This window comes from Cajanus cajan, chromosome 7, assembly GCF_000230855.2.
Source record: "Cajanus cajan strain Asha chromosome 7, NIPB_CcT2T_4, whole genome shotgun sequence".
Classification (NCBI taxonomy): Eukaryota; Viridiplantae; Streptophyta; class Magnoliopsida; order Fabales; family Fabaceae; genus Cajanus; species Cajanus cajan.
Window position 1 is genome coordinate 38,952,472 of NC_138523.1, and position 27,131 is coordinate 38,979,602.

A 27,131-nucleotide genomic window follows, 5' to 3' on the forward strand; every position below is an offset into this window, starting at 1 on the left:
AAACATGAAATATGATTTCAGCAAGACTGCACAGATATTATCATTAATATTACATGTTATAATCTGCACTTGAATTTTCCAAGGGAAGCGCACCACAGGCTGAACTTTTTAAAGCCAAGTACAAATTATAATAGAGAAGTAGACCGTTACACTCTATCACGTTTACAAAAGAATATAAAAAATACATTCCTGCACAATTCACTCCCTCCCCAAAACCACACACTATTGCAAGCTTGTCTAGAATACACGAGGAACATAAGCAGAAGCACCATCTCTATTCAAAGCCTTCTCTAACCTTGTCTCAAAAGGGGTTGAGTGCCAATTCACTGTCTTATCCTGCACAACCATACCATTGCATGACTAAATCAGAATTCACCCTCAAACTAATCACTAATCAGTAATAACATCTCTTAAAAGTTCACCTCATCTTTACCTCTCTGTACTTGCTTGTTGTGTTTGGAATCCCTTTAAAGGAAGAAGCTGAGCCAGAATTCTCAGCAGAGACATTCCAGTAGGTTCCAACAGTGCCAATAATAGGCATCTCATCTGGACTCCTACTTGGCGACTTCCTTGGAGACGAAGTAGCCGAATATTGTTTGATCTCTTCCAATGTCAATGCCCCTAAAATTGGCCTATCTTCATGACTTATCACAGAATATGAACCTTGTGAGGTTGTGCTCCTGTCAGGGGTACCAGCATCAAAAGTCACTGAGCCAGCCTTGTTTGTTTGTGGTGTAGTTTCTGATGAGAACAACCAATTTGACAAGCTGGCATCAACTGGAATATCCTGGTTCAACTTCTTTGGTGCGTCAGTTTCTGAATTCAAGCTGAAAGATGGTTTTTTGACACCAAATGGCAAATCATTCTCTTTCTGAGGCCTTGATGGTGGTGTTCTTTTAGCCTTAACAGCTTTCCACTGAGTGAGATTCTCCACTGGGTTCAGCACAGGATGAACATAAACACTTCTGTCTCTAGCATTGGGGTTGGATCCAATTGACTTCACATCAACATCCTCTTCAGCAAACACATGATCAGAAGCAGCAGTTACCACCACCCCATCTTCTCCGATGCATTCTTCTCTGATGACATCATCATCCTCATCTTCATCACTAAGATCACTGTCCCCATAATCAATCTCTTCCTCCTCCTCATCACTGTCCCGGCAATTCTGGTACCTATGGTTGGGAGGGAAAGATCCCGTTGAAGTCAGAGAACTATCTTCAGAGAAAGATGACTTTGATTGGGCCAAAGCTTCCTCCTTTCCACCTTCCTCACTCTTCCTCTCTTCAAATTCATCAGCCAAAACAGGCTCATAGGTCTTCACATGGGAATCAAATGTCACTTTCTTTCTGCTACTCACACTGACTTGCTCCTCACTTTTATCCCTGCATTAACATTCATACATATCAAAAGCTTCCAAAAATAGCAAGTAACCAATGAAACTGAAGATCATGGAAGGGAATTGCTTACTGGAGTTGTGGTGAAGGGTTCACAGCATTTTTGGAGCAATCCTGAACCAAAGAGACACTAGGTTGCTCTTGCTTGCTGTTGCTACTACCATTTCTCTGAAACAGAAAAAAGAAAGCAAGTTAGCTCTGGTTGGGTGGTGAGAAAAGCAAGAAAAGGGGTCATGGCAATGAAAGAAAAGAAACAGAAAAAGAAAATCTTGGTGGTGTTGTGAACTAGTGTCTAGTGAGGGAATTGAAGAGTCTTACATGAACATGAGCGTTGTGCTTGTGCTTTCTGTGTTTGGAGGAACCAAAACAACCAAGAAAGCAACCCATTCAAAAGAAGAAGGTTTGGATGAAGGGTATGGTGGTGATAGTTGAGAGTGGTATCAAATACATGTGTGTGTGTGTAAGAGAAAGAGGAAGAAGAAGTGGGGAAGAGGGAGAGCGTGTTGGGGACAGAAACGGTCAACAAAACCTGAAAGCCTCTTTTTCCTTTCAACAAAACTCTAATAATAATATTTTATTTGAAAAAGTTGTAATTGACCGTTATAAACATGATGATGTGATTTACACCCTGTAAAATACAGTTTCCTTCTTTTTTTTTTTAATTTTATTAATAAACTTATCTGAAAGGGGATCTTTTTTTGTTTACACCAAAGAGGAATTTATTATTAATTAGTATTTTTTTTTTTTCCTTTTTGATGTTTTGGTGTGTAACTATTACAAGAAATGGGTTCAATAGAGTTATTTTGTCTTGTCTTTTGCATTGCAACTATTTTAACTCTTCAATGACATTTAAATGAATGAATTTTATTAAATGCTAATGGGTCCACAAAAAAAAAAAAGAATCTTACGCCATCTACCTACTAATTATTCAAAGAGAGATTTAAATTAATTTGAATTTTATAAGCTGCATCGCACAAGTAATAATGTTTTAACTTGTAAGAAGTTTGGTATTTTATGATGAATATCTTTCTTCGCTTATTAATTTTGTGATTTTTTTTTTGCATATGTCATTATTAGTAATTTAATTGTAAAATTGCTCATTTATGATTTGCAATATTTTGATTTTTTGCGGGTATATTCTTGTTCATTTAGAAAATTCAAATTATAGATATGAAAGAATCTAATTTTTTTTATGAAGAATTATAAAATTTAAGGGATACCATTTAAGGAATTTGGAAACTAAAAGGTCTTGAGAAGAGTTTTGGCGGCATGAGAGAATGTGCAAAAAATTGAGTACGGGTTATAATCAGTTTTATAATATTTTCTTCTCATAATTGAATTATTGTGTCATAAGAAAAAATTGTTAAAGGATAATTAATTATCCTCTATATTTTAAAAGATAATACTAAGAAAATAAATAATAACTACTATTATGTTAAAATATCTCTCAAAATATATTATTTCTCAATTAATCAATTAAAATCTTTAATTAATTTATTATGAACAGTGGGATGTTATATCTATATTTATCTTTTTCAATTTTTTTAGTTTCTTATAGTTTAAGATAATTTTTTAATTCTTATACTTGTAATTTTGTAATTCTTTTAGTCCTCATCATTATTTTTTTTTATAACATTATTGTGGAGAAAAAAAAAGACACTAGAAGAAAGGTTAAATAATGTTTATAAAAAATTCACATTTTCAAACAAGTGAAGAAGTATGAAAATGCTTTAAGAGTGCAGATGAAGAGTTAATCAAAAGAACAAAAAGTATTTTTATATTGGTTTCTCTCAACTATTGATACTGAGTCTAATTCTTGATCAAATTTGATCAAGTTATACTATCTTTGCAAAGATAATAGTATTCTTTCACAAGTCACTTCTGGCTCAACCTAAGTATTTTTTGACTTACTTCTTTAAGCAGCTACCCAAGTATTCTTTAACACAAAGCTTTTTCAAGTGTTAAACACCCTAGTATTCTTTTACAAACAATCCTTTTTACGCTCAAAACACGAGTATTCTTTTACAAACTAGTCTTTCCAAGCCAAAGCAATAACACAAAGTTCAAGTTAGGTAAACTAACAATGTTGTTTCATTTTACTATCAAGACATGATACAACTAATTAAGTACAAAGTTTTTATAGAAAGAATGAATATGATTTTTTACAATGTGTGTGTTCTCTCTTTCTTTTTGGATTTCAAACTTACTTATATAAGTGCTTTAGTGAAGATGACCATTGCAAATTCTTGAGCATCTCTCATAGTCTTACTTTGCCTATATTCAATTTTCCTTTCCTTATGGAGAGAGGTGTTTGTTGGTGTATTAATTGCTTGCATTAAATGTATTTCACCAAATTGTCACTTCTTATCTAATCAAGAAAATTACTTATCACCTTTTAGGTACCAAATAAATGGAGTCATGCATGTGTCAATTCAAAGCAACTTTTTTTGATGATTTATGTGATTCAAGGGACCTACTTGACTGTTTTTAATGAAAAACATGTCCTCTTTCTCTTTTGTCATTGTGGGTATCGAGGAATCTATTTTGCTTCGATCTAATAAGAAATCATACACACAAAGATCGTTTTGGTTATCAGACATCATACATGATATTGATTCAAAGTAAATGTCTTACAAATGAAGTATTTCGTCTATTAAACACTTATGTCGAGACAATAAATCGTCTTAAGGCATTTGTCTTACTGAATCATTTAAAAACTTTTCTCTTAAAATGTCTAAATTTGCTATCATTATAACTTTATAGCTTGAGAGATCTAAGATCGTCTATTAACTTAACAATTATTTATTTTATATTGACGTGATAAAAGTTTTCAATTTTATGAAGATAAAAAAAATGGTTTCTCAGTAATGGACATCATGTCATAGGTAAGGATACAAAAGAGACACGAAATGTTGAAAGACTTAATTTAGAGTAACTCTAGCAAAATAAAATTGACATCAAATACACAAAATTAAATTAATATCTTTGTCATATTAATATGAAAGAGACAACGTTACAAAAAAATTAACTACAAGGACTCAAATGATTAAAAAAAAACTATAAGTATAGGAACTAGAAAGACCTATCTTAAATCATAAGGACTAAATAAGATTGAAAAAGATAATTATAGGGACTAAAAATGTCTATTTTAAACTATAGGAACTAAAATGTAGAGTAAATGAAACTATAGGGACTAAAAATGTATTTTAACTAAATTAAAATTATACTTTGACTTAAGAAACGAGAAAGTACTAAAATGTATTTTTGAATTTTTATTATATAAAATTTAATGTAATAAAAAAAATTATTAAAAAATGCATAAATGACAACATTATTTGAATTTAACCATCCATATCAGTTAATCTCATGTCATATTATCTATTCCAAAGCCATCCAAGTCTATCATCACATCCTAACATAATTATTCACCATGAACATACTCACACCAATGCTCATTCACTACAATCTCCTAGGAAGCATTGACTTGGAGCACCGCACAATAGGAAAACCTTATCAATCGCCTTAAGCACCACCACGCACGTCCCCATTGTTAAACACCACATAGGCCAAGGTAATGCACTACTCTGTTAATTACAACACAAGCCAAGGTAATGCATATGCGTCTATCGATGGTCAATCCATACCACCAAATTCATTCCTCATCTTCATTCATGCTAATGCACATTTATTAACCATTCGCATACAACCACATTTATATATCACTCATTCAAATACAAACCATTCATACTCAAATATACTTAGCCAAATATACACCATTTATATCTATTTATATAGTAGTCATTATTGGACATTATACAATTCACAACCATCATCAAAATTCATCAATATAATACCAAATTTCACAATCTCACATCAAACTTATTCAATCATATCATATGTATTATAAAGCATCACTAAGAATTCATAAAGTATCACAAACATGCCAAAAATGGGTCCCAAAACGTCAAAAATGCAAACTGAAATAGAATACTCGTGCCAGGCACCGTAAATCTTGACAACTTGACCTCTACTCACTATTTTCACCATAACTTGAGTTATACACATTCTTTTTTAGTGATTCCAACACCAGCGAAAAGATAACATTCGAGGCTACAACTTTTGTGAAGAACATGAAGCCTAAAAATGTCTTTAAAGTCAACTCGCATGGATGACAACACAAAACTTTATATGTCGCGCATTAGAATAGAGACTAAACTTATAACTAACATAACTCAATCAATTCTTAATATTTTTACATGATTCTAGAGTCTAAATTATAGTCTCAAGTGTCTACTTTCTAGCCCAACAAACGAAGAATGATTTAGTTAATCACACAGAAATATATTACAAAAATATTAAGGTACATCCATGAGTAAAATCTCTCAATTACTCATCAATTCATATAATTAAGGGTGTTCATCAATTTACAAGAACCCTAACTTACAAAGCACATCCCAATGAATTCAATTATTATCTGTCATCAATTTTACCAAACAATATAACAACCACATTTATAAATCAATATAAAACTTAATTCAATAGTCAATTTCAGCTTCAAAAAAGAAATAGAAAAATCTTAGAAATTTAGGGATTTCTCCCGCTACCCATTCTCTCTTGTAATCCCACATATGAATCATTTGTTTCCCTCCCCGTACCTCGTTGCATTAATTGAAACAATTTTGTTGTCGTTCGAGATTGATTCTGAGCACTCCTCTTCAAAGCTCCCTGTTTCTCTTCTCTTTCCCTCCTAACCCTTCAGAATGCAAAATGAGGCAGATAAGGTTAACTATGTCTGACTCCTTTCTTAAAATTCCCTTGGGCTAAGGCAACCTAGCCCACTTCTCTTCTCGACCCACTCTCTCTTCCCCAAAATAATTAAATAAATAAATAATATAAACTACTTTTCTCCCTATAATAATAAAAATATTTTTTTGTCTCAACTTTGATAGAGAATACTCAATTTGATCGGATACGAGTATAGGCACAAGTAATGTGTAACTTATTAAATTGAGGACGGGGATGGAGATGAGTATATACTTAGCCACCCCATCCTCGTACCTATTCTTGTATTTGTACCCACTTTAAAATTTTTAAAATACTTACATTTTTCATCACTTACTCCCTTAAGGTTACAAATTAGACACATCAATTAAAGAAACACTTCAAAGTTCAAACATTTTCACAAATTAGATTCACTCACCGATGTGTCTTCCTCACAAGGTCAAACTCGCTTCCTTCAACTTCCTCATGATCGAGCTTGCTTCTAGTCAATTTTTATCCCTGTTTTAGTCTTTCTGGTTGTACCTGTGTGGTGACCAGCCTAATACGATGGCTTAAGTCTCAAAGATAGGGCGTGGTGGGAGGGCGTGGTGGGAAGAGGGCTCGAGGGTTGGTTAGGGGTTGGTCTCATGGTGGTTGGGGGTTCTTCGCGTGGCAGCTAGGAGACTAAGGATTGGTCATGTGATAGCTGAAAAGGTAGGGGTTGGTCACATGGCAACTGGTGAGTCAGGGTTGACCTAAGGGTTGCGACAACAGGTTTTGGTCATGAAGGGAATTGAGGGGTTTGCAGTGACGTGTTCCTTAATCCTTGGTCAAAAAGTATATTTAATTATTCTTTTTCAGATACGAGTACAAGTCTGCCTAATATTTGGCGGGCATAGCATAAGACACAAATTTCATATCTATTAGATATTGGGAATAAGGATAGGTATAAGATATGAAAATAAGGATAGTGATCGGGATGTTGAAACTTGCATCCGCCCTACCCGTTGCTATACCTAAACCCAACAACCAACTTTACTATACCTTTCTCACATTATAACTTATTTTTTTCTTTTTTTCATTTAGATTAAATAATTATGAACCTTAAATAAAATGAAGATATACATAGGGATGAATAATTAAAAGTCTTGTGTATGAAAAAAATTGGTTAAAAGAGAAGACCCTAAAAGATAGTCAACTAGATTCTTCAATAGAGATTAGTCACAACTTTTTTGGTAAATATTTCTTACTAATAACATGATTAAAAAAACTGAGATAAAGAGTTAGAAAAGGAAAGTACTCTTTCGGTCATGGATTCAATTTCAAGGTTGACATCATTGAGATCACTGTTAGAGATGGTATCATGGCAGAAATGATGCAAACCTAGGCTTCGATGAGTTTTCAGATTCAGGTTCTGAGTGATCTTTGAAGCGAAACTTCGGATGAGGAGTGGATGAAGATTCCATTTCCATGCAAAACTAATGAAAAGGATTTTAATTTGGTGTTAAAATGAAAGTGAAGCAAAAAATCCATAATGAACATATAGTATTATTTGGAGATTGTATACAACATCTTTATTTCTTTGTCATTTGAGCTTCGGTATTTTCAATTCACACTACTAGCTTTGTCCATCATTTTTGTCCTACGTATCGTCGTTAACCTATAAATAAACTTGTTCGATTTTCATGTCGTTCTTGCCTTCATCAACGTCTCTTTTTGATTTTGCAATTGGTTGTGAAATGCTTTTATAGTTTTGTCAATTTTATATATTGAATAAATTTCATCCCAATTAGACGCTCAAGAAAATGTAAATTATGAATAATTGAAAACTGTGTTTGTAGTCTAAACTCTATAAACACATTTTTGCACACATTCGTTGGGTTTGGTGTTTATTTTTCAATTATTGCATACGTTGTCTCGTAAGGACACTTAAGCATACCTAGTATTCTCGATTCCATTATTAGGCTGTTAAATTCATTGTTGGCAATCTCAGACTTAAATGCATGTTGCTGGAAACATATACAATATGCTACTGGAAACTCTCATCAACAAGACGCTTGTAATTGATTGCATCATCACATTTTAATTAATTCATTTTATGATAATACTTGATGCAGATAAATGCATCAAAACATGGTGGTTAAGTGTCAATAATATGAAATAAACTTTATGTTTTCAAGGTGAAATTCACACCCCCAAAATAATTTTATAGACAATGAGACAAGAAAGATAATCTCTTGTCAACATAGATAAAAATTTGTTTCATACTCATTCTAATTTTTGATAAGCATGCATCTATAAATTTTATTAATATTTATGGATATATATATATATATATATATATATATATATATATATGAATATTTGTTAAAAAAAAATAGTATAACTTCTATACATGCAAAATAATTTTACATTCTCAATCATATATGACTTTTAAATAATCATTATAAAAGTTGATAACATATCATACATAATATTAGATAATAGTGTATTTTTTTTTATGTTTTTCGAAGTAACTAAGTATTTATCTATTTTATTAAAAATTAATTTCTGTCAAAAATTTAACTTATCACTCTTAGTGGATTTTCTAATCATATTTTTTCCATTCAAAAAATTGGAACCTGAGATTTTATTTAAGATGATGAAGTTTAATATTACTCAGATCAATGATTTGTTGATAATTTTTTTATAATTAATACATAAATATTTTTTCTTGTTAAAATATAAAATAATATATCTCAAAAGTCATATTTTCTTTTTAAATATTTGATAATATTACATCTTATTCATACTTAATTATTTATGTATCGCAAAAAATGGTATGTGTGTAGAGATAAGATACAAGAGATCAAAACAAATTAAATACTTAAAGATAAGCATAATTTTGAAAATCAAATCAAACCAACTAATTAGATTAGTTGACCGAAATCCTAAACCGGTTTGATTGTCTGAGAGAACAATTTTGCATTAAATTGATAGAATTGATTAAAATTTTCAAAAAAAAAATCAGTCTAGTTACATAAATTACTTTTTTAATTTTTGACATTTAGTTTAATATAGTTTTAATAAAAACAATATTTAATAAAAAAATATAAGTTAGAATAATTTATTTTTAATACTTATTTCATAAATATAATTTAATCATTTATGTTAATTTATACTTTTTATTATCTTTATTATTCATATTTTATATTATAATTATTTAATATTTTTTATTCTAGATGTAAATTTGTTATTATTAATAGATATTGTTATATTTTATTAAAATTTAAACTTAAATATTATATTATATATAGTTTAAAATTTTACGTACATATTAAATGTCAAGAATTTATAAATAATATTTTGTTTTAATTCTAGTATTATAAAATTATAATATTATATTAATTTTATATTAATTATTATTATTATTATTTTATTAATATTAATTTGATCACAATTTAACTATAATTAAATCATTAAATTTTAAATTAGTACTTAGAGCGATTGAATGACCAATTGTATTTTTAAAAAATTTAGATATAAGGATAAGGTATATATAAAATATTTTTCATTTCAATTTGACGAAAATAATAATGGTCAACAATATGAAGATGGCAAGTGACTACATTATATTGGTATGATATGACCATGGTCAAGTGATAAGATTGGAAAGAGCATGAAATTAAATATGGATATATAGATCTTTCTTTTTCTTTCTCAATATTTTTTTTTCAAAAGTTAACTTATCTGACAGATCTGACAGATCTTTACAATTGTTTCCAGAGTCAATGATCTTAACTTGAGCCTTACATTGAGAATTGATTAGCTACAAAAAAAAAATGAACCTCAACATTATTTGAAAGAGGAATTTATTACTAATCAGTTTTATTTTTTTATTTTTTTTTCCTTTTTGATGTTTTAGTGTCTAACGATTACAAGAAATGGGTTCGACAAAGTTGTCTTATCTTGTCTTTCGTATTGCAACTATCGTCTTCAACTCTTCAATGCCATTCAAATGAATTGTATTTAATGCTAATTAGTCTAAAAAAAAAACTCACGCCACCTACATATTGATTATTCAAAGAGAGATTCAAATTAATTTGAATTTTATAACCTGCATCCACACAAGTAATAATGACCCAAGTGTATTTTGTGATCAATATCTTTCTTAGCTTATTAATTTTGAGATTCTTTTAGCACATGTCATTATTGGTAATTTAATTATCAAATTGCTCAATTATGATCTGCAAACAATGGATTTTATTTATTTTGATCTTATGTAGGTACATATTTGTTCATTTAGGAAATTCAAATTAAAGATATGAAAGAATCTAATTTTTTTTATGAAGAGATATAAAATTTAAGAAACAGATACCATTTAAGGAATTTGGAAACTAAAAGGTTTAGAGGCATACTCCATTTCTAAATACACCAATTCTAAAATTAAATGTGTAGTGAAGCATAGATAACCATGAAAAGGGTTTTGGGCTATGGGAGATTGTTCAAAAAATTGAGTATGGGTTGAGATTTTCAACTCCATAATCATTTTTATAATATTTTCTTCTCATAATGAAATTATTGTGTTATAAAAAAAATTTGTTAAATGATACAAAGGAGAGATAAAAGACATGGAGTTTAACTAAAGAAATTAATCATAAACTACACCAAAATTTATTGCTTGCATTTTAAAATTACATTTACATTTTTATTGGAAAAACAAAAAAATGTTGAAATTTATTTTTAATTTTTTATAATATAAATTTTAATATAAGATCAATTTTTTAAAAAAAAAATTCATAAATGATAACATTATTTGAACTTGACCATTCTGGTAAATAGGCTTAGTCATGTTGATGAGTTATGTGTGGCACTAACACAACACATTAGTCTAAAGGCATTCAAATAAGTACCTTAAGGCAAAGTATAAAATTAAATTTTGTAAATATATGCTAAATAAATTATATAAATAAGGATCATTCATTTGATATTGATTTAGTTCCTCAAAATTCTATTCTAATAACTCACTAAGGGAAGATGTTGTAGCCAATTCATCATTTTTTGTATCTGTAGCTTCTTCAAAATCATTATTCTCTATTTGCAAAGTCACAGTAGAAGGTGGTCTCAAATTTAAAGTGTTTGTATCAACATAATCTTTATTCATTGATCCCTCTCCAGGGCTTGATACTATGTCTTGTGAAGTTGTTTTTGCATCAATATCAATTTGTGGTTCATGTTTGGCAACTTCATTTTTCTCTGCAACCAATGTATCTCCTACATTATTCTCTGAAGAATTTATATCATCTTCCTCTGAAAAATCTCTTTCATATGTTGATTGATTGATTAGATTCTCATGCTCTTGTGACTCTTCTTTGATGGTAACTACAGGTTTTTTTGGATGCAAACTTGTTTTCTCAATCTCCAACAACTTTTGAATTGTTTTAGTAGCAACATCTATAGCCCAATCATCATTATCTACATCTCTGAAAAAGAACACCATCAAGAGATATCACCTTATTGGTCACTATTTGAAACTTTGGTTGCCTTTAATATCATGCATGACATAACAACCTCTTGACTATTGTAGACTATATAAAGAAAATGGAAATAGTTTCAAACTATGTGATTATGAAAACAAGAGAGAAAAATAAAGGACCAAATAATATGAATTTGGAAGAACCATGTTTTTTTTTTTGCAAATGTAATCTTAAAAGAGAGCTTACAGGGGTTAGGAAAGACTTCCACTTCAATATGCCATGAAATCGTTACTCATAAAATTTATTTGTCCTTTTTCACATGATGTCATGTGTGTATTGTTCATTTTTTTTTCAAGAATTACGTGACATGAATGACTAAATAGTTTTTGAGTTTGAAGAACTATGAATGATAATAATAAAAACTTTGAATTTCTGAAGCACTACAAATGAAAATGCATTACTTGAAAAGGTTTAGTCCGACTGAATTGAAGGTTGATTTCATGAGAGTGAGAATGAGTAAAGGATCGTTGGAGAAATATCCTCCATACATTCCAATTTCCACCAAGAATTGCACATCCAATATAAACTGCTCAATACAAAAATGAAAATGGATGAGAATCACTTTTCATAGGTAAAAATCATGATAATAGCTACCTTGTTACGATGCTTCATACCCTCATAAACTTTTTTACAACTAACCTCGTGTCACCAACAATATAGTCTTATAAATGAATTTGTGTTTGGGTTAACTTCAGTGTCATGAAGAGTACAAAATTGCAAATTAGCTACAATGATGTTTTTACTCTATTAGCAAACCTACAAGATAAAGAAAATGGAGGGAATTAAAAACCTGTTTGGCTTCATCAGTTTGTGAGCTTGTAAGCATCTTTTTGTTGGTTGAAATCCAAATAAACATAGATTCCATTAACTCTCTTAGTAATCCCACCAACCAATTTACTTCAAACACATTTTCTTCCTCAAGTCGTTCTATTTTTCTCAATTCTAGAAATAAAACCTGTCCTTAGTGAAAAAATAATCAAAATAAAAATATTGCATAAGCTTAATGGGATGCAAAAATAGATAGCAACTACTTATCCATAGTTATCTACACCTTTTTGGTGCTACAAAGTAAGAGAAAACTTGAAAATTTCATTCAACCACCTAGTGTCTCAATCTCTTGTGTTCATGTATCATCATTATCAATAGTCTTTTACTAATTTTGTGAAAATAATACCTGAAAGATACCAGAAGGCATTGGATTATGGATGGTGTTAGCATCAAACTTGTCATTGTAATGACTAGCCGAAAATATTTCATGCTTTTGGTAAGTTGACGATACTCTTTGAATTAATTGTTGGCCGAACACATTTCTCAACTTATTGGAACCCTCTTCAATAAACAATAGGAAATCATCAAGTGCTTGTTGTTGTTGAACAATTGAATGATTTTCCAATATCTGTAAATGGCCACTGCTGCCAAATATATTTTTGACCATGATGGAGAGAAACTGCACTAACGTTGATAAATTGGCCAAAATAGAAACTTGTTGTGATAGTGTCTCAGCTTTTATTCTTGGACTACCTTGTTCCATTGTAATAGTTTCATAAGTAAGGGCTTTTTCAAGTATGACAATATACTCTGTGAAGAGGTTCGTGATTCCACTAATGACTAAACTTCCCATTTGAAGGGATACTAAAGGAGAAATATCTTCCATTATTGCCTGATTACAAATTAACAATAACAAATAAATCAGAATATAATAAACTCTCCTATTTTTTTCATGCAATAGTTGTCTTTTCGGTCAGAAAGATTACATAGATAACAATGAAAATTAAACCTAATTCATATCTACTATTCCCATCACTAGGATCCTAGTGATTGATGTAATAGTTTCCCTTTTATAATGCAAGCAAAACAATAATAATAATAATAATAATAATAATAATGATAAATTGTCTTATACTATATTTTTAACACTTGTAATGTTAAAATCCACCTAGTCATCTTTAGAAATATACTTTCCATTAAAGAGCATCTAATACTATATAGAACAAACCTGCAATAGTGTCAGAACCTTCCTGCCACTGGTAGTTAGTAAGCAATAGTCATGTTGTTCCCTAACAGTTAAACTTGAAGATCCAGCCCCAACAAACACTCCAGATACAAGATACTTCTCCAAAACCCAAGGATCACTTGTTGAGAAGATAAAAATCACTTTCTTAAAGTGGTTTATATGTGTACTTAAAACCTCTTCCATGTAGGCACAAAGATGCTCCACTAAGTATGGCCTCAACACCAATTTCTGATTTTCTAACAAAGAACAATACATGATAGCAAACTTGACAGCTTTTATGGTTGAATTCAACCCTCCACTTATTGTAGAGGCACTTTTAATATATTTGTCAAAACAAATGATAAATGATTTTGTTTCTTCATTAGCCCACAATATGAGTTCTGAGGCATAAGGAGAAATTTCTCCACACAACATGACAAAGCTCCTTACTGCTTGTGAAATCATTGAGAACACAAACCTTGCAAGTTCCCTTATATATATCTCACTTGATGATGAATTTGCCCACTGCAAATTATTTGTTCCAGACTCAATTCGCAAATGGTAATGTTGAAGCAACAAATTAATAGCAAGTTGACTATTTCCAAGTTTGCTAAGTCCAACTAGTGCCCTTTGAAGTGTTGGTCTTGTTGTTCTATGATTCTCAACTATTTGTGTCAATTGTTGTATAAGCATGGACTTTTTCTCAGAAATTAGAGAGTTGTATAACATTATATCACTATGGGAACAATCTTGTGACTGAATGTTCTGATAATGTTCATCTGCAGATTCTAGAAGGTGCAAGGCTTCATCTATCTTGTTTTCTGATATGAGAATATCAAAATTGTCTAAACATTCATTGATATGAACTTCCAATTCACTGCGGGGAGAAGGGACAACATTTATGTGGTCTTCCAATGCTATGTCTATGGACAATATCTTTGGATATATTCGATCTATAAGATCATTTACTTGCTTTTTATGAGACACGAAATGATTTCCCAGTTGCACAAACTCATTATCCACTCCTATCACTTCCTCTAATATTCTACACACATAAGAGCATAAACAAGTAATATGAAATGAACATTTTTGTTAGGAATTATTCGAAATTGAGGGTTGTTTAAAAAAATAAATCATGAATCATATTCATAGGTCTATAAGTTTAATTTAAAGATAAAAATAACATTTGTTTAATTTCCTTTATAGTGTGCATTTTTAACAAAAATTCCTTATGCGAAAACATTTTCATTTCACATCAAATTTTTTTACACCCTCTTTAATTATCAAATGTGAAAAAATGTTGAATGAGGAAAAAACATAGTTAGAAAGAGTAAAGATAACTCTTTTCACAAAGTATATAGAAAAAATAAAATTAAAAAAATTGTTGTGAACTAACTTTTTGTTTTAAAACTTGATATATTTTCTTCTGTCCATTCAAAATTTCAATGATGACATTTGAGTTTGAATTTAAAACTTCATGTATATTACCTCATGTCAAATATTATGATCTAATTATATTATTAGAAAATTCAATTAATATTAATACCCCAATAAGAGTCGTAAATCATATACTAGTTGATATAGTTCACGATAAACATTAAAAAAATGTTGGAGATTTTAATTACCTAAGGAAAGTGGAATATTTGCTAAATATATTTTTCTGCAAATCTTCATTTGCTGCGTCCTGTAGCTCTCGAAGTTCATCACACAGATGCTTGATGCCCTGTCATCATCAATAACCCAATGACCAATTATGCTATACCTTTCTCACATCATAACTTATTTTATTTATTTTTCCCATTTAGATTGAATAAATATGAATATTAAATAAAATAAAAATATATAGAGAGATAAACAATTAAAATAATCTTGTCTAGGAAAGAAAAAACTGATCGGAGAAGTGGCCAATCTCTAATAAAAATTTCTACCAAAAACATAGTAAAAATAAATAAATAAATAAATAAAGAGTTGGAAAATGAGAGTACTCTTGCGGTCATGGATTCAATTTGGAGGTTGGCATCATCGGGATCAGTGTTGGACGGTGTCACGGTGGAAACGACGCCGGAGCTTGGCTCCGATGAGTTTTCAGATTCCGGTTCTGAGTGGTCTCTGAAGCGGAACTTCGGAGGAGGAGGAGGAGGAGTTGATGAAGATTCCATTTCCATGCCAAACTAATGAAAAGGATTTGAATTTGGTGGTAAAAACAAATCAATAATGCACAATACATTATTATTTGGAGATTGTATATAGCTTTGTTTCTTTGTCGTTTGGGCTTCGGTATTTCCGATTCACACCACCTGCTTAGCCCATCGTTTTTGTCCTATGTATCGTCGTTAAGCACTACACCTAAACGCGTTCGATTTTCACGTCGTTCTTGTCTTCATCAACGTCTCTTTTTAATTTTGCTATTGTTTGTGAAGTGCTTTTATAGTTAGATAAATTCTGAAGAATTGAAAAGTGAGTTTGTCGTCTAAACACATTTGTGCACACATTCGGTGTTTGTTTTTCAATTATTGTATACGTTGTCTCATAAGGACACTTGAGTGTAACTAGTATTCTCGATTCAATTATTAGGCAGTTAAATTCATTGTTGCCAATTGCAGGCTTAGATGCATGTTGCTGGAAACTCTCATCAACAAGGCGCTTGTAATTGATTGCGCCGTCACATTTTAATTCATTTTATGATAATCGACTTCATGCAGATAAATGCATCAAAACGTGGTGGTTGAGTGTCAATAATATGAAAGAAACTTGATTATCCTGTTGAGAAGGTTAGCTGCTATGTCTCAGATGACAGTGCATCTATGCTTCTCTTTGATACCTTGTCAGAAACTGTTGAGTTTACCGGAATATGGGTTCCTTTTTGTAACAAGTATAACATTGAGTCGAGGGCACCGTAGTTTTATTTCTCTCAGATACTTGATTACTTGAAAGATAAGGTGCACCCACATTTGTTAAGGATCGCAGGGCCATGAAGGTGGGGACTACATAGATAAGCCATGAAAAAAGTTTTTTTTTTTTTTCTTTTTTTTGATGTTGCTCTATTGTCCATGTGAGACTTTTAGGGTTTTTCCTTTGCACATTTGCAGAGAGAGTATGGAGAATTCAAGGTGAAAATTAATGTGTTGGTTGCAAAGGATCAGAAAAAAACCAGAAGAGGGGTGGGTGATGCAAGATGGGTAATCCATGGCCTGGGAACAACATTGATGATCATCCAGGAATGATTCAGGTTTAGCCATTGTTTGATGTGCATTAGGATTTTGTTCCAATAACAAATGTTAATTATTATTGATTTAGGTCCTCTAAATCAAACTTGGGGGAGGGTGTTGAAATTCAGTCTCAAAAATTAGTCTTTCTTCAAAACTTTGGATAATCAACAAACCAAGGAACCATGACTTGTCTTTGCGGGCATGTCTAGGAAGTGCTGGTGCACTGGACAAGGAAGGCAAGGAACTGCCAAGGCTTGTGTATGTTTCACAGGAAAAACGTCCTGGCTATCAACATCACAGAAAAAGCTGGTGCCATGAATGCTCTGGTTAGTAGCTTAAAGCCTAAAACATTAAGTATTTAAGAACAACATGGTATTAGAAAAACAGTTTATAACTCTTGCAATGCTGTATGTCCTCAATAGATGCGAGTTTCTGCTGTGCTTAGCAATGCACCTTTTGCATTGAATCTGGATTGTGACCAATACATCAATAATAGCAAGGTTCTTAGGGAGGCTATGTGCTTTTTATGGACGCCCAACTTGGAAAGAAGTTCCGTTATGTCCAATTTTCACAAAGATTTGATGGCATCGACTGCAATGACTGATATGCTAATCACAATACTGTATTCTTTGATGTAAAGAATATTCTTCTAAACTCTGATACGAATTGCAATTTCATTAACTGATCCTTAACTTCTTTCTTGAATTTTGCTTTGTTTATATCATAGATCAACATGAAATGCCTTGATGGGATTCAAGGGCCTATGTATGTTGGTACTGGATGTGTGTTCATCAGGCAGGCATTATATGGCTATGGCCACCTTCTGAGAAAAGGTCAAACATGAAGAGTTGCTGCTGGCCTTCATGCTGCAGCTCTTGTTCTGGTGACTCAGTCCACATCTGATGTTGAAGAGAGTGATCAAGAGCTTGAAGGCTTTGATGGGGAAGAGGAATCATCATTCATGTCCCTGAAAAATTTAGAGAAATGATGTAGACAATCACCAGTTTTCATTGCGTCTGCTTTAAAAGGAAGATGGTGGACTTCCAAAAGGCACCAACACCTGATTACTGATTAAGGAAGCAATTCATGTTATAAGTTGTGATTATGAAGAGTAAACTGAATGGGGAAAAGAGGTAATCAATCCTGTTATTACAATGAGCTCTTTCCCTTTTGTGTTGTGTCCATAAAACTCCTTGAAATGGAAAAAATAAAAATAAAAAATTCTAGATTTGTTGATAGAAGGGCTCCTGCACACATCAGGAAACAAGAATGCATTTTGCTTTAAATGGACATTTATTTCCCATATGAAAGCAGCTATTTAAATTTTCGTACTGCTAAGGAATCAAGTAATCTTGACATTTCTTTTTCTGCAGATTGGGTGGCTTTATGGCTCAGTCACAGAAGACAAGTTAACTGGGTTTAACATGCATTGTAAAGGATGGAAATCAGTGCACTGCATGCCAAAGAAAGCAGCTTTTAAGGGATCTGCTCCTATAAATCTATCAGACCGATTCCATCAAGTTCTGAAATGGGCTTCAGGTTCTACTCAGATTTTCTTTAGTTGCTATTACCCTTTGTCGGATGGATATAGTGGAAAACTGAAATGTTTACAGAGGTTGGCCTACACTAGTTCCATTGTCTATCCATTCACTTCCATTCCTCTGCTGATCTACTGTACAATTCCAGCTGTCTGTCTTCTGACTGAAAGTTCATCCTTCCCCACTGTAGGTGCACAATAATCAATGTATTACATTTGATTAGCTTGGATACACCATGACTCTAGCTTCCTCATTATACATGTGAGAAATGCTACCAAGTAGCAAGACTCTAAAATACCCTCTTTTTATTGACGTTGAAATTTATTGAAAATTACAAATTTTGGTGAAACTCAGTTTTCATTAATGAGGAGTCTATCCCCGGTTTTGAAGTGAATTCCACCAAAAATTGTGATTGCTAATACATTTCAACCAATGATCTAGAGAGTGTTTGAAAGTGTGTTACTATCATTTATCTTAACTATATACATGCACGAAATGACACTTCTGGCAGGCTCTCATTCTTTCATTGACAATGTAATGGAAGCTATGTGAAAGATAAGCTCAAGTACTTTCAAATGATTTTGGCTTGTTAGAACAACCATAGTATTGAAGTTCGTTTATATTAAAGGAGAACTTTGATCAGAAACCAATACTAATTTCTTGTGATTACTAGGATAACTCAATTTGTTAAGCTCTAATTCAACATTACTTTTGTAAGAAAGGATACAATGTTATTGACATTAGGTTCATGTCTTCTGACCAAAGTCCTCTTCTGTGCAGCTGTCAAACCTTGCTAGCGTTTGGTTAATGACCTTATTCATCTCTATCTTCTTAGCCTGTGTGCTAGAGCTTCGTTGGGGTGGGGTTAGCATTCAGGACTGGTTGCGCAATTAGCAATTCTGGGTCATTGGGGGTGTTTCTGCACACCTCTTTGCTGTATTTCAAGGTCTCCTTAAAGTTGCTGGAGTAGACACTAATTTCACTGTGAGAGCAAAATCAGCCAATGACACTGCATTTGGACAGCTCTATCTCTTCAAGTGGACTACTCCTCTCATCCCGCCAACCAGTCTTGTAATCTTAAATTTGGTGGGAATCGGGGCTGGAATCTCTGATGCCATTAACAACGGCTATGACTCATAGGGACCTTTCTTTGGGAAGCTATTCGTCTCTTTGAGGGTCATTGTAGTTGGGAAAACTCGGACTTTCCCGCTTCGTGAAGTTAAGATAGGCACTTAGAAATTAAAGGTAGTAATGGGAGCACACGAGTTAAATTCTCCAATATGGAGATTCTTCCACTATGCAAAAGAATAGTAGGATTACAAGAATGTAATTACAAAATTGACTCACTCTATGGTGGCACACTCAAAACTTGAGACTATCTCTCTTCTCTCACAAAGAGGCTTTCTCACTTTCTCACTCTAAGAAGTGGATTCACTCTTGGCTTGGATTGATTAGGAATGAAGCCTTCTATCCCTATTTATACTACTCCACCTTCAAAATGAATGGTGGGGATCAAGGGTTGAGATTGGTTCTCTAGAATGCTCCACACATTCCAGGAATCTCTACTCCCTTCTATATCCTTCTATACTCTTCCATAAGGTTCCGGAAGGCTCCACACATCTCTAGAATGTTCCAGAGGGTTCCACACTATTCCACAAACTTCTAGAGAATTCTACAATTCTCTAGGATTCTCTAGAATGTTCTAGAAAATTCTATACTTCTCTAGAAAGCTCTAGAATTTTCTAGAACCTCTCCAATTAAGGAGGGATCCTAACAAATCTCCCCCTCCCGACTTAATTGGGGGGCAGTAGTAGACCTGCACCTTGACAGCAATCTTCAAACTTCTTTGTCGGTATTACCTTGGTCATCATGTCTGACCAGTTCTTGTCTGTGTGAACCTTGTCAAGATGCAATTTCTTTTCCTCGAGGACTTCTCGGATCCAATGATATCTTGTGTCAATATGCTTCGTGCGGGAATGAAATGTTGAGTTCTTTGCTAAGTATATTGCGCTTTGATTATCACACTTTAACACATACCTTTCTTGATCTACTCCCAGCTCAAGAAGCATGTTCTTCATCCACAGCATCTCTTTACAAGCTTCAGTAGCTGCAATGTACTCCGCCTCTGTGGTGGATAATGCGACACACTTTTGCAGTTTTGATTGCCAAGAAACGGCTCCCCCTACAAAAGTAGTTAGGTATCCAGATGTTGATTTCCTTGAATCAATATCACTGGCCAAGTCTGCATCTGTGTATCCCTCTAACACATTTCCAAAGCATAAGCATCTTTTGGAAGTTCCACGTAAGTATCGGAGGATCCATTTGACCGCTAGCCAATGTTCATTCCCGGGGTTGGCTAAGAAGCGGCTGACGACTCCAACTGCATAGGCGATATCTGGTCTTGTGCATATCATCGCATACATGAGACTGCCTACTACAGATGAATATGGAATCTTCTTCATCTCCTCCATTTCTCTCTCACTTGTGGGACTTTGCTTCGAACTCAACCTGAAGTGTCCAGCAAGTGGTGTGTTAACTGGCTTACATTTGTCCATGTTAAATTGTTCCAACACTTTCTCTATGTATCTCTCTTGGGATAGCCACAACAGTCTCTTTGATCTATCACGAGTTATTCTCATCCCAAGGATTTGTTTAGCCGGTCCCAAATCTTTCATGGCAAAACTCTTGCTTAGATCTTTCTTCAAAGCAGCTATCTTTATGCGATCTTGTCCAATAATCAACATATCATCAACATAGAGTAGAAGTATGAGGAAGTCGCCACTTGCATACCTCTTTATGAAGACACAATGATCGCTTTCTGTCTTTTTGAAGACACAATGATCGCTTTCTATCTTTCTGTCTTTAGAGGGATACACAGATGCAGACTTGGCTGGTGATATTGATTCAAGGAAATCAACATCTGGATACCTAACTACTTTTGTAGGGGGAGCCGTTTCTTGGCAATCAAAACTGCAAAAGTGTGTCGCATTATCCACCACAGAGGCGGAGTACATTGCAGCTACTGAAGCTTGCAAAGAGATGCTGTGGATGAAGAACATGCTTCTTGAGCTGGGAGTAGATCAAGAAAGGTATGTGTTAAAGTGTGATAATCAAAGCGCAATATACTTAGCAAAGAACTCAACATTTCATTCCTGCACGAAGCATATTGACACAAGATATCATTGGATCCGAGAAGTCCTCGAGGAAAAGAAATTGCATCTTGACAAGGTTCACACAGACGAGAACTGGTCAGACATGATGACCAAGGTAATACCGACAAAGAAGTTTGAAGATTGCTGTCATTGTGCACTTATATCCTTTCCTTAAAGGTCTAATGGGAAGGCAAAACAGAACCCCTACCATTGTTGTCCTTTGGTCAATACTAAAAGCGATAATTTTCTCAACGATTTGGGTGCGAATTGATGTTTTCTTGCCCAAACAAAGAGGTCCAGTACTCAAACAGTGTGGCATAAAATGCTGAGTTCATGTTTGTGTTAACAGTCTTCCAACGTAATTTTGCAAAATGATATTGATCCCTTTTGTTACTTATGTGTTTAGAGTGTATTGGAATCACGCTACCAAGATTTCAATAAAAATACAAACATAACCTAAGGTGGCGGAATGGAGACAAATAGGGATAGCTTTCTTCCCACTTCAACTGAATCATGTTCTTCTGTTGGAGTATGTTGAATGTACCTTTATGAGAAAAGTGAACGGTGTATATATGCACTATGCATAAGGAAGTCACCTAGTAGGAGTCCAGATGAGATTTATGGTGTTAAGTGTGCATATCTGCACAAGTTGTGTATCTTTAATAGAATAGAATAGATTATGGTGCAAGATTCATCATCGTTAAAAAATAAGATATGATATGATTTCTTATCATTCAAACACGAAATATGATTTCAGCAAGACATTATTATTAATATTACATGTTATAATCTGCTCTTGAATTTTCCAAGGGAAGCGCACCACGGGCTGAACATGCTAAAGCCAAGTACAAATTATAATAAAGAAGTAGAACGTTGCACTCTATCACGTTTACAAAAGAATAAAAAAAATACATTTGTACACAATTCACTCCCACCCCAAAACCACACACTATTGCAAGCTTGTCTAAAATACACGAGGAACATAAGCGCAGAAGCAGCATCTATATTTAACGCTTTCTCTAACCTTGTCTCAATAGGGGTTGAGTGCCAATTCTGATGGAGGACCATCCTTGAAGACACATGTGGGCCCCATCACTAGGTCCATGGCTAGGAGAGTTGAAGAGGAGGAGGGAGTTCACACACCAAGGGACACTCTCCTCATGATCATAGAGTATTAGTTCTCTCCTAAGCCTCATTAGTATAGGGTTTATTTTATTTGCCAATTTTACCCTTGTATTTTTGGGTGTTTAGGACTTAGAATTTATTTTCCCTTGTATTTTCCATTTTACCCTTGTATTATGGGGTGCTCTAGATAATTAGGTTTTTAATTTGGGCTAGGGTGTTACATTAGAAGGGTGACGCATTTTTGGTGTTCATTGAATCTATTTTTGGTGTTAGAAAGGCTTAGGCCCAAGTAGAGGACAAAGGTTGCATGGTCTTATCATGCACCTAGATATAGCCAATCTAAACCCAAAGATTCCATCCTTGGCCACCAAGTTGCATCTAGGGTTCATTTGCATTTCATTTAGAGTGCATTTGTCTTATGAAATGCAACCCTAGATGTCTCCCCTCCTATAAATACACAATGCTCCACACCTTGTAAATACTTTAGATTATATGATATTGAGTGAGCATTTTATGCCTCAAAATCCCATCCTTAATCCCTAGGTTAACTTCGGCTAACCCCTTTCATTCTCCACCCTTGGAGAGTGAAACCCTAGAGTGGCCTCCACCTACACTTAGTGAGCCAACCTTGAGCAACCATACACCATACACCATACACTTCCGCCAATCATCACTACTTCTCGCCTAGCTTCCTTCTTCCACCATAAACCTCCCTTTGTCTAACCTTTGGTGAGCCTAGATCATGGGCAAGGTGTCTCCCTTCAACACTTCACTTACAACCATGGAAGGAGGGACTCCATCAAATTCACTGCACAACCACACCATTGTATGACTAAATCAGAATTCACCCTCAACTACTGAGTAATAATATCTCTTAAAAGTTCACCTCATCTTTACCTCTCTGTACCTGCTTGTTGTGTTTGGAATCCCTTTAAAGGAAGAGGCCGAACCAGAATTCTCAGCAGAGACATTCCAGTAGGTTCCAACAGTGCCAATAATAGGCATCTCATCTGGACTCCTACTAGGTGACTTCCTTGGAGACCAAGTAGCCGAAAAATGTTTGATCTCTTCCAATGTCAATGCCCCTAAAATTGGCCTATCTTCATGACTTATCACAGAATATGAACCTTGTGAGGTTGTGCTCCTGTCAGGGGTACCAGCATCAAAAGTCACTGAGCCAGCCTTGTTTGTTTGTGGTGTAGTTTCTGATGAGAACAACCAATTTGACAAGCTGGCATCAACTGGAATATCCTGGTTCAACTTCTTTGGTGTGTCAGTTTCTGAATTCAAGCTGAAAGATGTTTTTTTGACACCAAATGGCAAATCATTCTCTTTCTGAGGCCTTGATGATGGTGTTATTTTAGCCTTAACAACTTTCCACTGAGTGAGATTCTCCACTGGGTTCAGCACAGGATGAACATAAACACTTCTGTCTCTAGCATTGGGGTTGGACCCAATTGACTTCACATCAACGTCCTCTTCAGCAATCACATGATCAGCAGCAGTAGTTACCACCACCCCATCTTCTCCAATGCATTCTTCTCTGATGACATCATCATCCTCATCTTCATCACTAGGATCACTGTCCCCGTAATCAATCTCTTCCTCCTCCTCATCACTGTCCCGGCAATTCTGGTACCTATGGTTGGGAGGGAAAGATCCCGTTGAAGTCAGAGAACTATCTTCAGAGAAAGATGACTTTGATTGGGCCAAAGCTTCCTCCTTTCCACCTTCCTCACTCTTCCTCTCTTCAAATTCTTCAGCCAAAACAGGCTCATAGGTCTTCACATGGGAATCAAATGTCACTTTCTTTCTGCTACTCACACTTACTTGCTCCTCACTTTTATCCCTGCATTAACATTTGTACATATCAAAAGCTTCCAAAAATAGCAAGTAACTAATGAAACTGAAGATCATGGAAGGGAATTGCTTACTGGAGTTGTGGTGAAGGGTTTATAGCATTTTTGGAGCAATCCTGAACCAAAGAGACACTAGGTTGCTCTTGCTTGCTGTTGCTACTACCATTTCTCTGAAAGAAAAAAGAAAGCAAGTTAGCTCTGGTTGGCTGCTGAGAAAGGCAAGAAAAAGGGTCATGGCAATGAAAGAAAAGAAACAGAAAAAGAAAATCTTGGTGGTGTTGTGAACTAGTGTCTCATGAGGGAATTGAAGAGTCTTACTTGAACTTGAGCGTTGTGCTTGTGCTTTCTGTGTTTGGAGGAACCAAAACAACCAAGAAAGCAACCCATTCAAAAGAAGAAGGTTTGGATGAAGGGTATGGTGGTGACAGTTGAGAGTGTTATCAAATACATGTGTGTGTGTGTAAGAGGAAGTGGGGAAGAGGAAGAGCGTGATGGGGACAGAAACGGTCAACAAAACCCGAAATCCTCTTTTCCCTTTCACCAAATTTCTTTAATAATATTTTATTTGAAAAAGTTGTAACTGACCGTTATAAACATGATGATGTGATTTACACCCTGAAAATTCTAACATGATGATGTGCACACATTCGTTGGGTTCGGTGTTTGTTCTTCAACTATCGTACACATAAGGGCACTTGAGTGTATCTATTATTCTCGATTCAATTATTTGGCAGTTCAATTCATTGTTAGCAATTGCAGGCTTAAATGCATGTTGCTGAAAACAGATACAATATGTGGCTGTGGCTGAAAACTCTCATTAAGGCGCTTGTAATTGATTGTGCCGTCACATTTTAATTCATTTTATGATAATACTTGATGCAGATACATGCATCAAAACGTGTTGGTTAAGTGTCAATAATATGAAATAAACTTGATTTTTTCAAGGTCAAATTCACACCCCAAAAAATGATTATATAAGCAATGAGGCAAGAAAGATAATTTCTTGTCACCATAGATTAAAAATGGTTCCATACTCATCCTAATTTCTGACAAGTATGCATCTACAAAATTTATTAATATTTATGGATATATACAGATGAATATTTGTTAAAAAAAATATTATAGTTTTTATGTATGTATAAAGAATTTACATTCTCAATCATATATGATTTTTAAATAATTATTATAAAAGTGAATAACTTATTATATATAATAGTTTGTATTTAAATAATAGAGTAATTTTTTGAGATAATTATATTATTGGTATCGATTTTATTGATAATTAATCTTTATTAAAAAAAATTTAATTGATCATTTTTAGTAAAATCTCTCAGTCATTTTTTTATACATAAGATTGGAACTTAAGACTTTAATTAGAGAGATCAAATTCAATATTATTCAAACTAACGACTTATTGATAATTTTTTATTTATGATTAGTATATAAATTGTTTTTCTTGTTAATATATAAAATAATATTATATCTCAAAAGTTATATTTTTAAATCCTTCTTAGATATCTATTTATGTATCACATCCATGTGTAGAGATAAGATACATGAGACCCGCACAAAATAAATACTTAAAGATATAAGGATAAGGTATATATAAAATTTTAGAATGCCATAAAATCTTTTCCATTTCAATTTGACGAAAATAATAATGGTCAACAATGTCGAAGGTGACAAGTGACTTCATTATATTGGTACAATATGACTATGGTCGGGAGATAAGGTTGGAAATGAGATAAAATTAAAGATGGGTATATAGGTCTTTCTCTTTCTCCCTTATTTAATTTTTTCCTAAAGGTAGAATATTTCACAGATCTTTACAATTGTTTCCAGAGTCAATAATCTTAAGTCTTCCGTTGAGAATTGATTAGCAGCAAAAAAGAACCTCGGTTATACCATTGTTTCTGGGGTTTAGTGACTAATTTTCTCGCTAGTGACTAATTTTCTCGCTACGTTGGAACCCATTGATGTGCTTTAAACCTGAAGCGGAGCATCTAAAGTAGATTATATTCTCATCATACATTTCAATCCAAGGAATACATGAAAATCATCTAGGATGTGGTTCGTTATCCGTTTGAAAGAACCTGAAGCGGAGCATCTAAAGTGATTATATTCTCAAATCTTAAAAGTCTCCTGTTTAAGTTTTGTATTTGTAAAAATAATTATTTTTTATTATTATTTGTTATCATTTAAAAGTAAAATCATTTAAAAAAAAATATATATGTATATCAAATTAGACTATCAATTTTATATTATGGTGCAGATAATATGTATGTACTTTTATGAGTAGTCTTTGAATGTTGAGGTCTTCTTGATCTTACTAAACTATTGGGATCTAACTTATATAAACATTTAATAGAATATATATATATATATATATATATATATATATATATATTAATTTTCGTGTTTCATTTTTTTTCCTTGGTGTACACGTCGCTAAATTGTCACCTCATTCTATAGATATATCTAATCTACATAAGTTTTTTTTCTTACCATTTTTATAACCTAACAAAGTCACAAGAAAGATAAATATGAGATAAGATTAGTGATATGATGAAAAAGAGAATAA

The 27,131-nt window shown here is 33.2% G+C and overlaps 3 protein-coding genes and 1 pseudogene across 5 annotated transcripts; 1 reads left to right on the forward strand and 3 right to left on the reverse strand.

Annotated features, from left to right (window-relative positions):
* Positions 1-12: 12 nt before the first annotated feature.
* Positions 13-1,951, reverse strand: LOC109795134 (uncharacterized). Its single transcript, XM_020354556.3, has 4 exons — positions 1,716-1,951; positions 1,471-1,565; positions 434-1,385; positions 13-336 (listed from the first exon to the last, which is right to left on the reverse strand). Exons 1-4 carry the CDS (start codon positions 1,782-1,784, stop codon positions 238-240), a joined length of 1,215 nt encoding a protein of 404 aa, XP_020210145.2. The 5' UTR covers positions 1,785-1,951; the 3' UTR covers positions 13-237.
* An 8,995-nt stretch (positions 1,952-10,946) lies between these two features.
* On the reverse strand, positions 10,947-16,998 carry LOC109811789 (exocyst complex component EXO84A). Its single transcript, XM_029269534.2, has 8 exons — positions 16,370-16,998; positions 15,653-15,864; positions 15,293-15,390; positions 13,671-14,712; positions 12,849-13,334; positions 12,465-12,629; positions 12,076-12,200; positions 10,947-11,620 (listed from the first exon to the last, which is right to left on the reverse strand). The coding sequence occupies exons 2-8, from the start codon at positions 15,830-15,832 to the stop codon at positions 11,149-11,151; spliced, it is 2,568 nt and encodes an 855-aa protein (XP_029125367.1). The 5' UTR covers positions 15,833-15,864; positions 16,370-16,998; the 3' UTR covers positions 10,947-11,148.
* On the forward strand, positions 16,281-18,636 carry LOC109811799 (cellulose synthase A catalytic subunit 4 [UDP-forming]-like; annotated as a pseudogene). The gene is made up of 7 exons (XR_014428201.1): positions 16,281-16,313; positions 16,415-16,522; positions 16,757-16,846; positions 16,998-17,202; positions 17,299-17,510; positions 17,604-18,009; positions 18,250-18,636. The product of XR_014428201.1 is annotated as a cellulose synthase A catalytic subunit 4 [UDP-forming]-like (transcript).
* Positions 18,637-22,447: 3,811 nt separating this feature from the next.
* LOC109795135 (uncharacterized) lies at positions 22,448-25,005 on the reverse strand. 2 transcript variants are annotated; one of them, XM_020354558.3, is made up of 4 exons: positions 24,869-25,005; positions 24,626-24,720; positions 23,599-24,540; positions 22,448-23,499 (listed from the first exon to the last, which is right to left on the reverse strand). In XM_020354558.3, the coding sequence occupies exons 1-4, from the start codon at positions 24,935-24,937 to the stop codon at positions 23,427-23,429; spliced, it is 1,179 nt and encodes a 392-aa protein (XP_020210147.1). In that variant the 5' UTR covers positions 24,938-25,005; the 3' UTR covers positions 22,448-23,426. The 2 variants fall into 2 exon arrangements, with proteins under 2 accessions (XP_020210147.1, XP_020210148.1); XM_020354559.3 differs by having other exon boundaries at positions 23,589-24,540.
* Between the last annotated feature and the right edge of the window lie 2,126 nt (positions 25,006-27,131).

Coding starts and splice junctions, on each gene's coding strand:
- LOC109795134 (XM_020354556.3), bottom strand. CDS start 1,784: ATGGGTTGCTTTCTTGGTTGTTTTGGTTCCTCCAAACACAGAAAGCAC. Junction 1,566..1,715: donor AGCACAACGCTCATGTTCAT/GTAAGACTCTTC, acceptor TTTCTGTTTCAG/AGAAATGGTAGTAGCAACAG. Junction 1,386..1,470: donor AACCCTTCACCACAACTCCA/GTAAGCAATTCC, acceptor ATGTTAATGCAG/GGATAAAAGTGAGGAGCAAG.
- LOC109811789 (XM_029269534.2), bottom strand. CDS start 15,832: ATGGAAATGGAATCTTCATCAACTCCTCCTCCTCCTCCTCCGAAGTTC. Junction 15,391..15,652: donor TTGAATCCATGACCGCAAGA/GTACTCTCATTT, acceptor TGATGATGACAG/GGCATCAAGCATCTGTGTGA. Junction 12,630..12,848: donor TGCCTTCTGGTATCTTTCAG/GTATTATTTTCA, acceptor CACTAAGGACAG/GTTTTATTTCTAGAATTGAG.
- LOC109795135 (XM_020354558.3), bottom strand. CDS start 24,937: ATGGGTTGCTTTCTTGGTTGTTTTGGTTCCTCCAAACACAGAAAGCAC. Junction 24,721..24,868: donor AGCACAACGCTCAAGTTCAA/GTAAGACTCTTC, acceptor TTTTTCTTTCAG/AGAAATGGTAGTAGCAACAG. Junction 24,541..24,625: donor AACCCTTCACCACAACTCCA/GTAAGCAATTCC, acceptor ATGTTAATGCAG/GGATAAAAGTGAGGAGCAAG.